At 41.5% G+C, this 14,540-nt stretch overlaps 1 protein-coding gene across 2 annotated transcripts in view; it reads left to right on the top strand.

The window, feature by feature from the left end:
* The window catches only part of hs2st1a (heparan sulfate 2-O-sulfotransferase 1a), a 93,089-nt gene extending 79,135 nt beyond the window's left edge, over positions 1-13,954 (top strand). The window contains exons 6-8 of one of the 2 annotated variants that reach the window (XM_034183247.1): positions 9,998-10,155; positions 12,978-13,279; positions 13,365-13,954. In XM_034183247.1, the coding sequence (XP_034039138.1) occupies positions 9,998-10,155; positions 12,978-13,201 (382 nt within the window). In that variant the 3' untranslated portion in view covers positions 13,202-13,279; positions 13,365-13,954. Of the gene's footprint in view, positions 1-9,997; positions 10,156-12,977; positions 13,286-13,355 lie in introns of both variants that reach the window. The other variant, XM_034183246.1, reaches the window with a different exon arrangement.
* The last annotated feature ends 586 nt before the right edge of the window (positions 13,955-14,540 follow it).

Below are 14,540 nucleotides of genomic sequence, written 5' to 3'. Positions count from 1 at the left end.
CTTATTGTTGCATTGCTGCCACCTGCTGCATCAGTCTATTTTTGCAGTACTAAATCATCTCAAATGAGTCCAGTGTCTTTCAAGTATTTAAAAAGCCAACATTTCCCTCCTCACTTGACCTTATGGCTAAAATACTTCCTACAGAAAGTTCTTTTAGGCCTTACAAGTGATTTCCTTCCGTTTCTACTCTTTAATAGATACCCCATTCAAAAATGATGAGATAATTTGTAAAATAAAATATTTTGAGGGAAGGTTTCTGTGTAGGCTCTCAGTTGTCCAGGTGGTTTCCATAGTAGAGAAGCTTGAATCTTCGACTGGACTGGGTTGCTTGACGTGAGGACGTTTCGCTTCAAATCGCGGAAGCTTCCTCAGCTAAAATTCTTGCTCTGGTAGTCTGACTTCTGTCTTGACTCTTGTAGAGAAGAATAAAACAGAAGCCAACAAAAGCTGGAGTTTTTTAACCTAACCAGACCCCTCCTACCGAGAGGCCGACTGCTACAGGCTAGTGACTAAACAATAGCTCTAATTAGCAGCTATTGTGCTGTAGTTAGCACCCTCCTAATGACAGGGCAGCTGTCCCTCTTAATGATGGGACGGAAGCCTCTCCTGATGGCTCCCTTGATGACTCTCCTGATGACGTGAATGACTCATTACCATGAACAAAAGACTGAAACTGCTTTGACCTGAGTACCCCATTGTAAACAGGGGACAAAGCGTGTCTGAGACCCCCTCCCCGGTTAAGGCTGGGTTTCAACTGTTTTACAAAGAATGCTTCCTTGACACCTCTCTCAAACCATTTCTTCTCTCTGGCTGAGATTTTAACTTCCTTGTCCTCAAACATGTGGTTAGTGTCTTTCAGGTGTAGATGAACTGCAGACTGAGGTCCACTGGCGCCCTCTCTGTGGTGCTGGTATAGCCTTTTGTGTAAAAGTTGCTTAGTCTCACCTATGTAGTGTTCATTACAGTTTTCCTGACATCTGATAGAATACACTACTACATTGCTCTCCACCGTGCATCTGCCTTTATCTGCTGGCAGGATAAGGATGCTTTGGTCCTTCTGCAGACGAGACCCCACGAGCGGCTATAAGAAGTAAATCATTAGCTATCTCCAAAACCTGGAGAAAGAGGGACTCATTGACAGGCAGACATACTACAGACTGTACCCGGGGGACGCCACTCCATGCAGACAGAAAAACAGGACAGAGACAGGGCAGAGACTACTGGAGGATGTGTCTCTACTTGAAAGGACCAAACTCACACCAGACCACATCTGCCAACTCTTGGAGATCTGTCTTAACACTACGTATTTCCTGTTTAGGGGGAATTACTACAGGCAGATCCATGGTTGTGTGATGGGGTCTCCGGTATCCCCCATTGTGGCAAATCTGTACATGGAGCGAGTGGAGAAGACAGCCTTGACGTCTTTCACGGGCATCTCTCCTAGTCACTGGTTCAGATATGTCGATGACACATGGGTTAAAATCAAACAACAGGAGGTCGAGGACTTTACAGAACACATCAACTCGGTGGATTTCAATATCAAGTTCACACATGAGGATGCCAGAAACAACCATTTAGCCTTCTTGGACTGTGATGTTATGATTGGAGAGAACAGGCAGCTCCAGACAGGGGTTTACAGAAAACCCACTCACTCTGACCAATATCTGCTCTTTGGCTCAAACCACGCCCTTGAACACATGCTTGGGGTGATCAGGACTCTTCAACACAGAGCCCTACAGTTGCCCACAACTGCAGAGGGAAGGGCTAAAGAACAACAACTTGTACAGAAAGCCCTCACAGTATGTGGGTACCCACGATGGTCCCTGGACAAAGTGCAGAAGTCCCAGAAAACAAAGAGACCAGATAGACAGGAGACGGAGACAAGAAGAAGAGGAGTGTCTCTCCCTTATTTAGCAGGAGTAGGGGAAAAACTACAGAGGATCTTCAGACAGCACAAAATCCCAGTTTACTTTAAACCGGTTAACACCTTGAGACAGAAATTAGTTCACCCTAAGGACAAGATCCCTAGTTACAAACAGAGCATTGTAGTGTATTCTATCAGATGTCAGGAAAACTGTAATGAACACTACATAGGTGAGACTAAGCAACCTTTACACAAAAGGCTATACCAGCACCGCAGAGAGGGTGCCAGTGGACCTCAGTCTGCAGTTCATCTCCACCTGAAAGACACTAGCCACATGTTTGAGGACAAGGAAGTTAAAATCTTAGCCAGAGAGAAGAAATGGTTTGAGAGAGGTGTCAAGGAAGCATTCTTTATAAAACAGTTGAAACCCAGCCTTAACCGGGAAGGGGGTCTCAGACACGCTTTGTCCCCTGTTTACAATGGGGTACTCAGGTCAAAGCAGTTTCAGTCCTTTGTTCATGGTAATGAGTTAGTCACGTCATCAAGAGAGTCATCAAGGGAGCCATCAGGAGAGGCTTCCGTTCCATCATTAGGAGGGACAGCTGCCCTGTCATTAGGAGGGTGCTAACTAGAGCACAATAGGTGCTAATTAGAGCTATTGTTTAGTCACTAGCCTGTAGCAGTCGGCCTCTCGGTAGGAGGGGTCTGGTTAGGTTAAAAACTCCAGCTTTTGTTGGCTTCTGTTTTATTCTTCTCTAGAAGAGTCAAGACAGAAGTCAGACTACCAGAGCAAGAATTTTAGCTGAGGAAGCTTCTGTGATTTGAAGCGAAACGTCCTCACGTCAAGCAACCCAGTCCAGTCGAAGATTCAAGCTTCTCTATTTTGAGGGAAAATTAAAGCACTGTGCTAAATACTGTACAGGTATATTCATTGGTTATGATTTTTAGTATTTACACCTGTGGCATTTGAAAGCGCTGCATTCTGGTGATGGCATTTCACAACACTTTATTTAAAATTCAGTTGGTCTTGACAGAGGTATTTGGCATTATTATGCAGTATTTATTTTGGTCTTTTTTTTAATAAAATTTTTTAGCTCCCAATTTTCTATAGGAATACAAACTTCCTTCGAGCACTGCACTTGTAGTTTTAACAGACAGAGTGTATGTTTATTAAGGCATGGTCGATATTGAGATACAAAGAGACAATTAAATAGGCATTTAAGAAAAAGACTGACATGCATCCAACACGATGAAACATATATACACACACAAATATAGTTAGTGTACATGAAGCACAAACATATGGATGTGAGTACAGTAGTTGTTGATAATGTGAGTCAGGGACATTTACAACCCCAATTCCAATGAAGTTGGGATGTTGTGTAAAATGTAAATAAAAACACAATGCAATGATTTGCAAATCCTCTTCAACCTATATTCAATTGAATACACCACAAAGACCAGATATTTAATGTTCAAACTGATACACTTTATTGTTGTGTAAATATTTGCTCATTTTGAAATGGATGCCTGCGTCACGTTTCAAAAAAGCTGGGACAGTGGTATGTTTACCACTGTGTTACATTACCTTTCCTTCAAACAACACTCAATAAGAGTTTGGAAACTGAGGACACTAATCGTTGAAGCTTTGTAGGTGGAATGTTTTCCCATTGTTGCGTGATGTACAACTTTTTGTTCAACAGTCCGGGGTCTCCGTTGTGGTATTTTGCACTTCATAATGTGCCACACATTTTCAATGGGCAACAGGTCTGGACTGCAGGCCAGCCAGTCTAGTACCCACACTCTTTTACTATGAAGCCACGCTGTTGTAACACGTGCAAAATAGGACTTGGCATTGTCTTGCTGAAATAAGCAGGGACGTCCCTGAAAAAGACGTTGCTTGGATGGCAGCATGTGTTGCTCCAAAACCTGGATTTACCTTTCAGCATTGATGGTGCCATCACAGATGTGTAAGTTGCCCATGCCATGGACACTAACACACCCCCATACCATCACAGATGCTGGCTTTTAAACTTTGCGCTGGGAACAATCTGGATGGTCCTTTTCGTCTTTTGTCCAGAGGACATGACATCCATGATTTCCAAAAACAATTTGAAATGTGGACTCATCAGATCACAGCACACTTTTCCACTTTGCATCTGTCCATTTCAAATGAGCTCGGGCCCAGAGAAGGCAGCAGCATTTCTGGATGTTGTTGATGTTTGGCTTTCACTTTGCATGGTAGAGTTTTAACTTGCACTTGTAGATGTAGTGACGAATTGTGTTAACTGACAATTGTTTTCTGAAGTGTTCCTGAGCCCATGTGGTAAGGTCCTTTACACAATGATTAATGTAGTGCCACCTGAGGGATCGAAGGTCACGGGCATTCAATGTTGGTTTTCGGCCTTGACGCTTACATGTAGAAAGTTCTCCAGATTCTCTGATTCTTCTGGTTATATTATGGATTGTATGGAATTCCTAAATTTCTTGCAATTGAACGTTGAGAAACATTGTCCCAACCTAGTTGGAATTGGGGTTGTAGGTTTGTTGTGAAATGTGTGGATTGATGTGTGAGCCACATGTGAGCCGACGACTTACATTCGAACAATTGATGTAGAAATAATACAAATTTTGATCCAGTTCAAATATTCAAAAGCCAGTTGGCACAAATTAAAGATATTTGACATGGGGTTGATAATAAGCACTTTTTTATGTCATTTGGGTCTCTGTTTTGATTGATATGTTACATTCTAATCCAATTCCATTTTTCCCCAAATCTGATTGCTTAATCGTGTGAGCTCACATTTCAAATTGTTTTTGGAAATCATGGATGTCGTGTCCTCCAGACAAAAGACGAAAAGTACCATCCAGATTGTCCCCAGCGCAAAGTTTAAAAGCCAGCATCTGTGATGGTATGGGGGTGTGTTAGTGTCCATGGCATGAGCAACTTACACATCTGTGATGGCACCATCAATGCTGAAAGGTACATCCAGGTTTTGGAGCAACACATGCTGCCATCCAAGCAACGTCTTTTTCAGGGACATCCCTGCTTATTTCAGCAAGACAATGCCAAGCCACATTCTGCACGTTACAACAGTGTGGCTTTGTAGTAAAAGAGTGCGGGTACTAGACTGGCCTGCCTGCAGTCCAGACCTGTCGGCCATTGAAAATGTGTGGGGCATTATGAAGCGCAAAATACGACAATGGAGACCCCGAACTGTTGAACAACTGAAGTTGAACATCAAGCAAGAATGGGAAAGAATTCCACCTACAAAGCTTCAACAATTAATGTCCTCAGTTCCCAAACGCTTATTGAGTGTTGTTAGAAGGAAAAGTGATGTAACACAGTGGTAAACATACCATGTCTCAGCTTTTTTAAAACGTGTTGCACAAATTGCAACACATTGAAAGGAAGCACTGTTTGTAACATGCACTCTGCCTGATGAAGGTCTCACAGACCGAAAGCTTGCAGCTTCAGTAAAGCTATTTTGAACAGCTCTGAAGTGTGCAGATTTTTTTTCCTTTTTACTGGTGCTAAGTAACAAAAAATGACTTGCACCCAAAAAAAGTTACTTGTACAACCAAAAGTCAGTCTTATATCAACCTTAAAACTCCTCCTCTGATGTGTCAGACTCTTCCTCTCTGGGGAGAGTTTGAGGGGAGAGCAGCAGCGGCAGACAGTTGTTTTTGTTTGTTTTTTTCTTTTCACCTGCGCACGAACTAATCATCCGTGAAGATAATTTTATTAATTAACTACACAGATGTATAATAAAACAAATGGTGACTGGTTTATAACACAGTGATGACAGAGTTTGAGGGGAGAGAGAGCGAGGACGAACTAATCATCCGTGAAGATAATTTTATTAATTAACTACACAGATGTATAATAAAACAAATGGTGACTGGTTTATAACACAATGATGACAGAGTTTGAGGGGAGAGAGAGCGAGGAACCGCGGCGGCAGCCAGTATTTTTTTTTCTTTTCTTTGTTTACATGTGCGCGCGTGAACAGGACAGGAGGTCCTCAAACTGGAGCTCCTGCAGCTCCAGTAGCAAATAATGAAACTCCCCGAATTGGGAACATCTCATGAGGATGTTGTGAACCCAGGGATGGTGCCGCTGGTGACGTTTGTGAGCTTTCCACAACAAATAGAGCACAGCAACTCGTTCTGTGTGTGAGAGTCATAAAACGCAGGGAAGATGAAGACAACACACTGGAAATAGTTTTTTTCCTTATTTATTCCTTTATTGGTTCATTCTACTGGCGCTTATAGTTGATAAAACTTGGATAAAGTTAGTTGCACCAGTGCTAGTGCAGTATAAAATAAGTGCACCGCTCGAATAATACGTGCACAAACTAGCACATGCACGTACTAATTCGACCCCTGCAAGAGTAAGGGTTATGGACCAGTCACGTGGCACACGGCGTTAGCTGAGCGAAGGAAAAAAGTCACAAAGCCACAAATAGTTGAGAAAAAGTGGATGAATGAGCCGGCACTTCATCCATCACCAAAAAGCCTGTGAGTGTAGAGCACATAAAAGACCAAAACGAAATCAAAACTAACAAAAGAAAACGAAGTGAACGGCGGCCTTGATGCTTGCAGCTGCAAGAGCTAGTTGTCTTGACAACAGGTCTGCCTTCACTACAACAACGTGTGTGTGCACATGAACATTGCAGCCAGAGACAGCTGCAACGTGCGTAAATAGATAAATTAGTTGATCAAACGTTGTTGCCGCTATTGTTTCTGTATGAAAACGTTGCTTTTCGTCCCACACATGGACAAGTCACATTCAGCTCATCAGATCTTTAGTTATTGACCCGTTCAGGTATTGTCAATGTTCGTGCAAAACGTCAGACTTGGGAGGTTGGACAAAGTTGGACGACAATCAAATGGAATGCTGACGGTACGGGAACTACGCAAATGATGAGGAACAATCAAGACAGAAAGCAAAATGGAATACAGATGAATTGAGGTTGTCGTCAGGATTAGTTCACATTTTTCAACAGTTTGAAAATTCTGACGAAGCTGGACGACAGTTAAACGATGTCTCGGAAAGTCAGCGTAAGTATAGATTTGTTTCATTTTGGCTTCAGTGCCCTTCATTAGTGCCGTGTGACCGGGGCTTTAGCAACTTTAATCAGCAGACAGGTGAGTCACAAATGACATCTTTAAATGGCTTTGACGAAGAATGATGAATAAATTGTGGACCCGCTGCTTATGAATCAAATGCAGCAGGTCCACAATATAGAGAAATTATCATTTTCCCGCTACACACCCTTGAAAACAAGGTAACGCCCAATTGCAGCATACTTTTTCAGGTAGCAATGTAATGGGCCATTACTCTGTTATAGCGCTAGCGATAAGTATGGTTACCATACATATATTTTTCTTTTTAAGTGACCCTCATAATGCCAGGCATCTCCACTAACAATCCAGCAGATGGGGTTTTACAGGGGCAAAAGAGAATTGATTTTTGGATTGATCATTCATCTTTCAGACCCATTTCAAGCTACAGTCTTACCCAATACAAAATGTTGACTACAGTGATCAGACGGCGTTGCTGCCATTCTTCATGACTGACATCCTTTTTTTCCCCACCTCAGTGTAATCCTTTGGAAAGTCAGAGAATGAAGCGCCTTCCTGATTGAGCACCAAGTGGGACCTTTAAGACAGAATTCTTGATAACCAGCATGCTGGACATTATCTCACGCCCCTTGACCTACAGTCAGGTCCAGAATATTGCTATAAGGATTATTTTTTATATAACTCACAGGATTGCATTGTAGAACAACCCCAAAGGGTCAGAACTCCAAGGTAGCGCTTCCCAGGTAGAGTCATAGTCTGACAGGAGAGGACATGCTCGTCATACTGGACAGCTAATCTTACCAACAGTGAATTGAGTTTCAAACAAAGTACGAGAAGGGCTAAAGTTGTTGCTGTTTGTCTTTTGGCTACCACCCAGTTGGTCAGGGTCACCACAGCTGATCCAGTACAGATCCACATTGGCCTCTGGCCTGTTCTTCTTGGCAGAACTCTAGTTCTACATGGAGAAACACATTCAGCCTCTGGTCTTCCTAAGAGGACTCCCAGCCAAGTCTTAATCAGGACCTTCTCTGCTTTTCTTCAGAGATCTGATGGAATTGGGTACACTCAGAGCAGAGTGGCTGCGGCACAAGAGGAGGGCTAAATTACAGTTATGAATTTCCAGGACAGTAGAAATTTGTGAGTGTAATTTGAGTTTATGAAAAGAGAAAACATCGGAGCGGTGCTGCGAGATATGATGGTATACAAGCAACCATCCCTGAGAAAATAAACTCATACAAGAACACAACTGAACTCCGGGCTTGTGTTTGCCATGTAGTTTCTGGCAAGCTGTGTCTGAAATGTCACAGCTTCTTTTTCAGAAAATCCTTCTCTTATTCCACACTGCCATGAAGTTGTATAAATGGCGATGACCCCTTCAGAGTTGACACAGGTGTCCTGATGTCTTTCCTCTCTAGTCTCCTTAAATGGAGACTAAATCCGTAAAGCATTTGATACAGTAACATTTATTATACACCTGTATAATAAATGAAATGAAATGAAATGGTCACTCAGTTTTTGAGAACTACTTACTCTGCACTGTTTGTATTTCTTAATGGTTGAAGTCATTGAAATCAGACATATTCTGTGACTTGGAAATGTTCATGTATCCATCCCCTGACTTGTCTAAAGGAAACTGACTGCAAAAGTAATAATTTAATTAAATAATTTTAAAATGATCCTTTAGTTTGTCCAGTTACTTTTTTTGCAAAGCACTGATTTAAAGCTGAAAAGTTTGCACTCTTGTGACATCTTGATTGGTCTGCAGACACTGTTCAAATACTAATGAACCTGGCTGCACTTTGTGGTAATACTGAATCTCAAACAATACATTTGCATCACTGTGTTGAACATGGAAGGTATTTCATTTTCTGTCGTAGACAAACAAACACATTCCGACCCGCACGCACACCTACAGACAATTTAAAGTTTCACTTTCTTGTGTCATCCATGTATTTTTAACGTATTTACAATTATATTATGTACTTACATTGAACTTACTAAATAAAATCACGCACACACACGCACTCACGCTTTTAATATATAGATGATTTACTGCCCCCTGTTGGAATGGCGTGAGTCAGAATGTAAATATTAGTGTCCATTGTTCAGTGTTTTTAGCTAATATATGTGGCTTATCTAAAAATATTAATCCTATTAACTTTCAGTTTTGGCACTGTTCATCACTGACCCAAAATACATAAGCATACCAAACGACACATCAGCCCTCCACAGTTTGTGCGTGATAAAAATTGCACACACGCACATGCACACACAGCCTTTTGTCTTTCTGCAATCTGCTGTAAGTAGGTACTTTTAATTTGACAGAGACAGTGATGGAAGACATTTAAACACTACATATTTCGCTGATGGTACCAACATGACACTTAAGTCACTCATGGTAACAGCAACATCACACTTATCTAAAGTGACTAAATCAGTTTAACTACAAAAACACAACAAATCAATAACACTAACAACACCGTTAAACTAACAAACCACAATAACAAACCTGAACTCTCATAGTGCATTGCAGCACAATGTAACAATGTTTACTGGTTAGCTAAAATTGCTAATTTCTCAAAGAATATTTGTCCTATCAACTTTCTATTTTCACAGTGTTCATCCTTGACCCCAAATACATAAGCATACCAAACGGAAAATGTCAGCTCTCCCCGATTTTTGCGTGATCAAAGCCATAAACACGCATGCACACAGAGGCCACTTGGTTATTATAATATAGATGAGGGTGGTTAAAACATTTGTACAGTGCCGTGTGTGTATAAAACTGCATTCCCTTATCGCAGGGTTTTTCTGGCATCTTTTTAAATTTTACCTTTTCCCCTCTCCATCTCCTCATTTGCTGGTCCTCTAAACACCTGAAATCTTTTTCTTGATGTTGGATTACCTGTTTCATTCCTCCCTCCTTTCATGCTGCTGTCTCTCTCTCTCTCTGTCTCTCTCTCTCTCTCTCTTCGATTGTCATGCGCTTGCTCCCCTCCCAGTGCATTTAGAGTGCTTTTCTGAAAGTGAACACTGTCTGTGCAGGAACGTGGGCAGCCACTGGGCTCTGGAGCAGGCCAAGTACAACCTGGTGAATGAGTACATGCTGGTGGGAGTCACTGAGGAGCTGGAGGACTTTGTCATGATGCTGGAGGCGGCGCTGCCACGCTTCTTCAAAGGAGCCACCGAGCTGTACAGAACAGGTGCTGTTCATACTGTGCTTCACATACAGAAAGATGAAACACTTTATGCTTGCGCCTGCTGCTGCGGCGTGCGTCCGCACGCACCGTCTATCTCCATACTGCAACTTGCTTTCGTCATGCTGCAGCACACATCCATCCATGTGCTGCACCATGTGGCTGCATGTTTACTGTTGAAATTAGCCCTTTGAGAATTCATATTTACCGGTAATCAATATGCTCTCGGGCTTCCTATTGATGTTGGAGATTTGATTGTGTAGCACCTCAGTAATGGATGGAGAATGATATCTGATACAGACGCACTAAAGTTACACCACTTAAAGGCATCCTTTGGAATTTATTTTAATGTGCGTCACTTTAAAACACGGAACCTCTGAGGGACTTTTAAGAGACAAGTGACAGATCATATCAGATCCAAATGGTGCCACACTGCGTTTCTATAATCTATTATTTTGTTGACATGTAGACGAGGGCCCATATCCACAAAGCAGCCTAAGGCTAGAAAATAGCTCTTAGTGACGTTATTCTAAGAAAAATCTCAGAATTCCTCAAATTCTTAGACATTTCTTAGAAAAACTGTCATGACAGAAAAACTCTGCCTGCTTCACTGGATTAAAGGTACACTGTGTCATTTTTGAAGAAGAGAGCAAATGCTATATGCCCATCAAATATTAATTTGTTTTTACTTTTTCCGTGTTATTTATTTTATTAACTTTGACAGAAACATTTAAAAAAGAACTTTGGTATTACAAATATTACAACATAAATGTCTTTTTTTTTGTCTATTATTCTTGCTTTCAATGAACATAAAGCCACTCAAAATTAGTTAAAATAGTGCTTGCCAATAACATTTTAGAGGTATAAAACCCTATCGCTTCAGGGGGATCTGCACCCTTGAGCCCCGGCCGTGAGCCATGATCACATAATTTACCCGGCGCTAAAATGGTTCTAGATAGAACCCTAATGTAGATCATATATGTTTGGATACTGACGTACTGTATCTTTATGAGTTCTCAACACAAAGAATATGTACTTGTTCTTCAGGCTTTAATTTTAGGGTAATAATGTCAAAATCTGGTTACCTGTGTTAGAATAGGCTGTTGCTACATTGTTTGGTGCATGTGCACTGAGTACTCTGCAAGTTACTTATGTGTAACGCCGTGGGAAGCGAAGCCTTTTAATGCCGACATGCATGCTCCCCGTAACTACACAGACATGAATCTATGGATAACACTGCAGCAAATACCTGTAACTTGCACAAAGAAAGGTGGACAGAGTCTTTTAAATGTGTCCCAGATGTGACAGTCAGAACAATAAGACAATATTTAGTACAGAACATTATTGCTGGGAGCTGTATTCCTGTACACATTGTGCACACATTTTTTCACAACTTTATTCATGAAAATCATTCATTATTACAACAATAAAAATAGCTTGTGTGAAACTACTTTTAATGGCTTGATTCAAACGTGCTTCACACAAATGATAGCTGTGTTTGGAGGAAAGCTGGAAAAATCAGGAAGCGCTATCTACATTCTCTTCATTCATCAAAAACATTCAAGCATACTGCTCCAGTCGTCATGAAAAGAAAACACCAACTCAGTAACCAACAAACAGTATTTTTCCAGGGGTTTAGAAACAGCTGTGATATAACTGGTGTCAAAATGCATAGAACACTGCCATCTACTGGCGACCGGTTATATCACAGTGTTGTCGACTGCAGGATTTTAAAATTATCTGCAGGTTTCCAAAACCTGAGAGACCACACATGTGGAGATAAAAAAAAAAAAAAAAATCATAGATCTGACAGGTTTAGTTGTACAATGTGTGGTGTCAGCCACACGGAAAAGACAACAAACACAAACAGATTTCACACACAAACATTCCCAGGTGATGATTATATTTAGCGTCATCACGATTGTCGGGGCGGCCTTAAGATTGTCGATCGGGTCCGATATCGGCCTAATTATCTTGCCATGTGAACCAGGCTTGATGTTATGACGCCTCATGGAGCGACTGATTGATCTAACACCGCACCGAACATGTTTTCATTATTATTTGATTTCTTTGTTCGACTGACATCATTATTCAAGCATTCAAATGGCGATTCCTATCGCCACACAACTCCAGCAACCACACACGAGAAAGTTTTTTGACAGTTCTTGTTATTGAAAGAAACCTTGTCTCCCTAACCGGATAGAATTGTGATGTCATCAGACGTGCACTTAGGCGCTTTCTAGCAAGATCTTGAAAATTTCTTTTTTTTTTTTTTTTTATACAAATGAGAAAAATGACATATTTTACAAAAGCACATTTATTTGTAAACACCAACACATTACATTGATTCCCTTGTGTTGATTTTTACATAGAATGAATGAATCAACCAATCAGTATGAGCGGAGGCTTACTTTACCCATAATCCCTTTGGTGTGTTATTGTTCAAATCTTTAGAATTAGTGCATTATTTTAAAATTAACAGATATGTGTTATATATCACCTTGTACATTTTAAGAGTTTACATTAATGTAGTTATTCTATCTGGAATAATTTTATTTAGAAAGCAAAACCAGAATTCAAACCCGCTTTCCATTTCAAGACCTCTGCCCATCACTGGACCACTGTATCCTATCAAGGTAAATGATGCTTCCGTACAGCAGGGGGCAGAGCGCACAAAGACAGAAGCGCTGGCTCATTGGCTGTGTTTGGATTTGTGATCGCCATTGGTTCTATTAGAAGCAGAGGACACGTTCGATTTCTGTGTGGAAATGGAGGATTTTTAAATGAACATGACAGAGGGCGCTGACACATTTGTTCTCTGATCTCAGGGAAGAAATCCCATCTGAGGAAGACCAGTGAGAAGAAGCCACCCATCAAGGAGTCGGTGGCCAAGCTGCAGCAGTCGGCCATCTGGAAGATGGAGAACGAGTTTTATGAATTTGCACTGGAGCAGTTCCAGTTTGTCAGGGCCCACGCCGTCAGGGAAAAGGATGGGGAACTCTACATGCTGGCTCAAAACTTCTTCTATGAGAAAATTTACCCCAAAAATTAAGAGCAGCGTGCCCACAGAGGAGCATTTTGGGGAAGGAACTGAGACTTCAGTGCAGTCAGAGATGAGAGAGATTGAGGGTGTGGCCGGTGAAGAGAAGAGACAGCGCCATCTGAGATGGCTGGTTGACACTTCTTATGTGTTGGCAGTGTATGGTGTTCCAGACTGCTACCTGACCACCGCATTCCCTCGTTTCCACACCAGACATCCCCGGAGATGATCAGATTGTCTCTAATCCAGACAAACATTTTCATTGGCTACGTACTGTTTGCTCGCATTCAGACTGTTTGATATCATTTTTTTTTGTATGCAAAGACTTTTTTCATGGGGAAGCAACGCCCCCTTGCTTCACCGCTACTTACTAACTTACAGATATTTTAACTGTAAATAACTTAACTGCTGTGGTTTTTATGAAATAAGACAGTGACGGACTGTTTACTGGGACCTCGGTTTTGTACCGTACTTGATGTGTTTGGTTTGTGCTCGCATTCTGAAACACTTTTACATGTGATTAAAATGTGTACAAACACGATGCCGATAACGCTGCTGCTGCTGTAAATTATTACTACTTTTTTGGCACATTTCATGGAACCATTTATAGTGGTTTATTTATAATACCCATGAAAAGGTTACTTTTTTTGTAGGGTGTACATATCTTTTAACGCTTTTGTTTTATTAAATAGCCTATACGTGGAGAGAATGTTGAGCAGTGACGAAGACGTGCTTTTGTTTCCATCAAAAATGATGACAAAGTTACGAAATTTGCTGAACCAGTCCCGATATCATCATCAAAAGATGCCACTAGCTGTTCCAATGTTTTAACATGCATGTTATTACTGGGAACTCGGGTCAGCTCTGGGAGGATGAGTTAATACCATGCATCACTGCATCCACCACACCACAGAACCTCCTTGGGTTCTGGATGGCAACTGCCCAGGCAGACAACAAGCCCATCGCCAACTCTCCGAGGTAACGATCTGTCTGCCAAAGCCAGGTGAAGCATGAGTTGCCTTTACCCTCTCCAGTTGTTGGGGTCCTCAACACTGAAAACAGGAACATTCCCAGAGAAACGTGCCACATGGCCAAAATGTCATAGCTGACATTCACTCAGAATGGAAGTGATACACCCCATCTTAGTCTCCTAAAGTAACCGCTTGTGTCATAGCAGTACCCTATGCTCATTCAAAGAGAGGTGGTACCAAAGACATCCAGCCATCATCTTACAGGTCACTGGTTAGCCCCAAAATCTCACCACCATTCTCTTGCAAAGAGTTCGGCTTCACCAAACACTTCTGTCCAGTGACCTCATAACAGTGTTTAAGGACAGTTTTTTTTTTTCTTT

Source organism: Thalassophryne amazonica, chromosome 12 (assembly GCF_902500255.1).
Source record: "Thalassophryne amazonica chromosome 12, fThaAma1.1, whole genome shotgun sequence".
Taxonomy (NCBI): Eukaryota; Metazoa; Chordata; class Actinopteri; order Batrachoidiformes; family Batrachoididae; genus Thalassophryne; species Thalassophryne amazonica.
The sequence above is the reverse complement of the archived record's forward strand: the minus strand, read 5'-3'. Positions and strand labels throughout refer to the sequence as shown.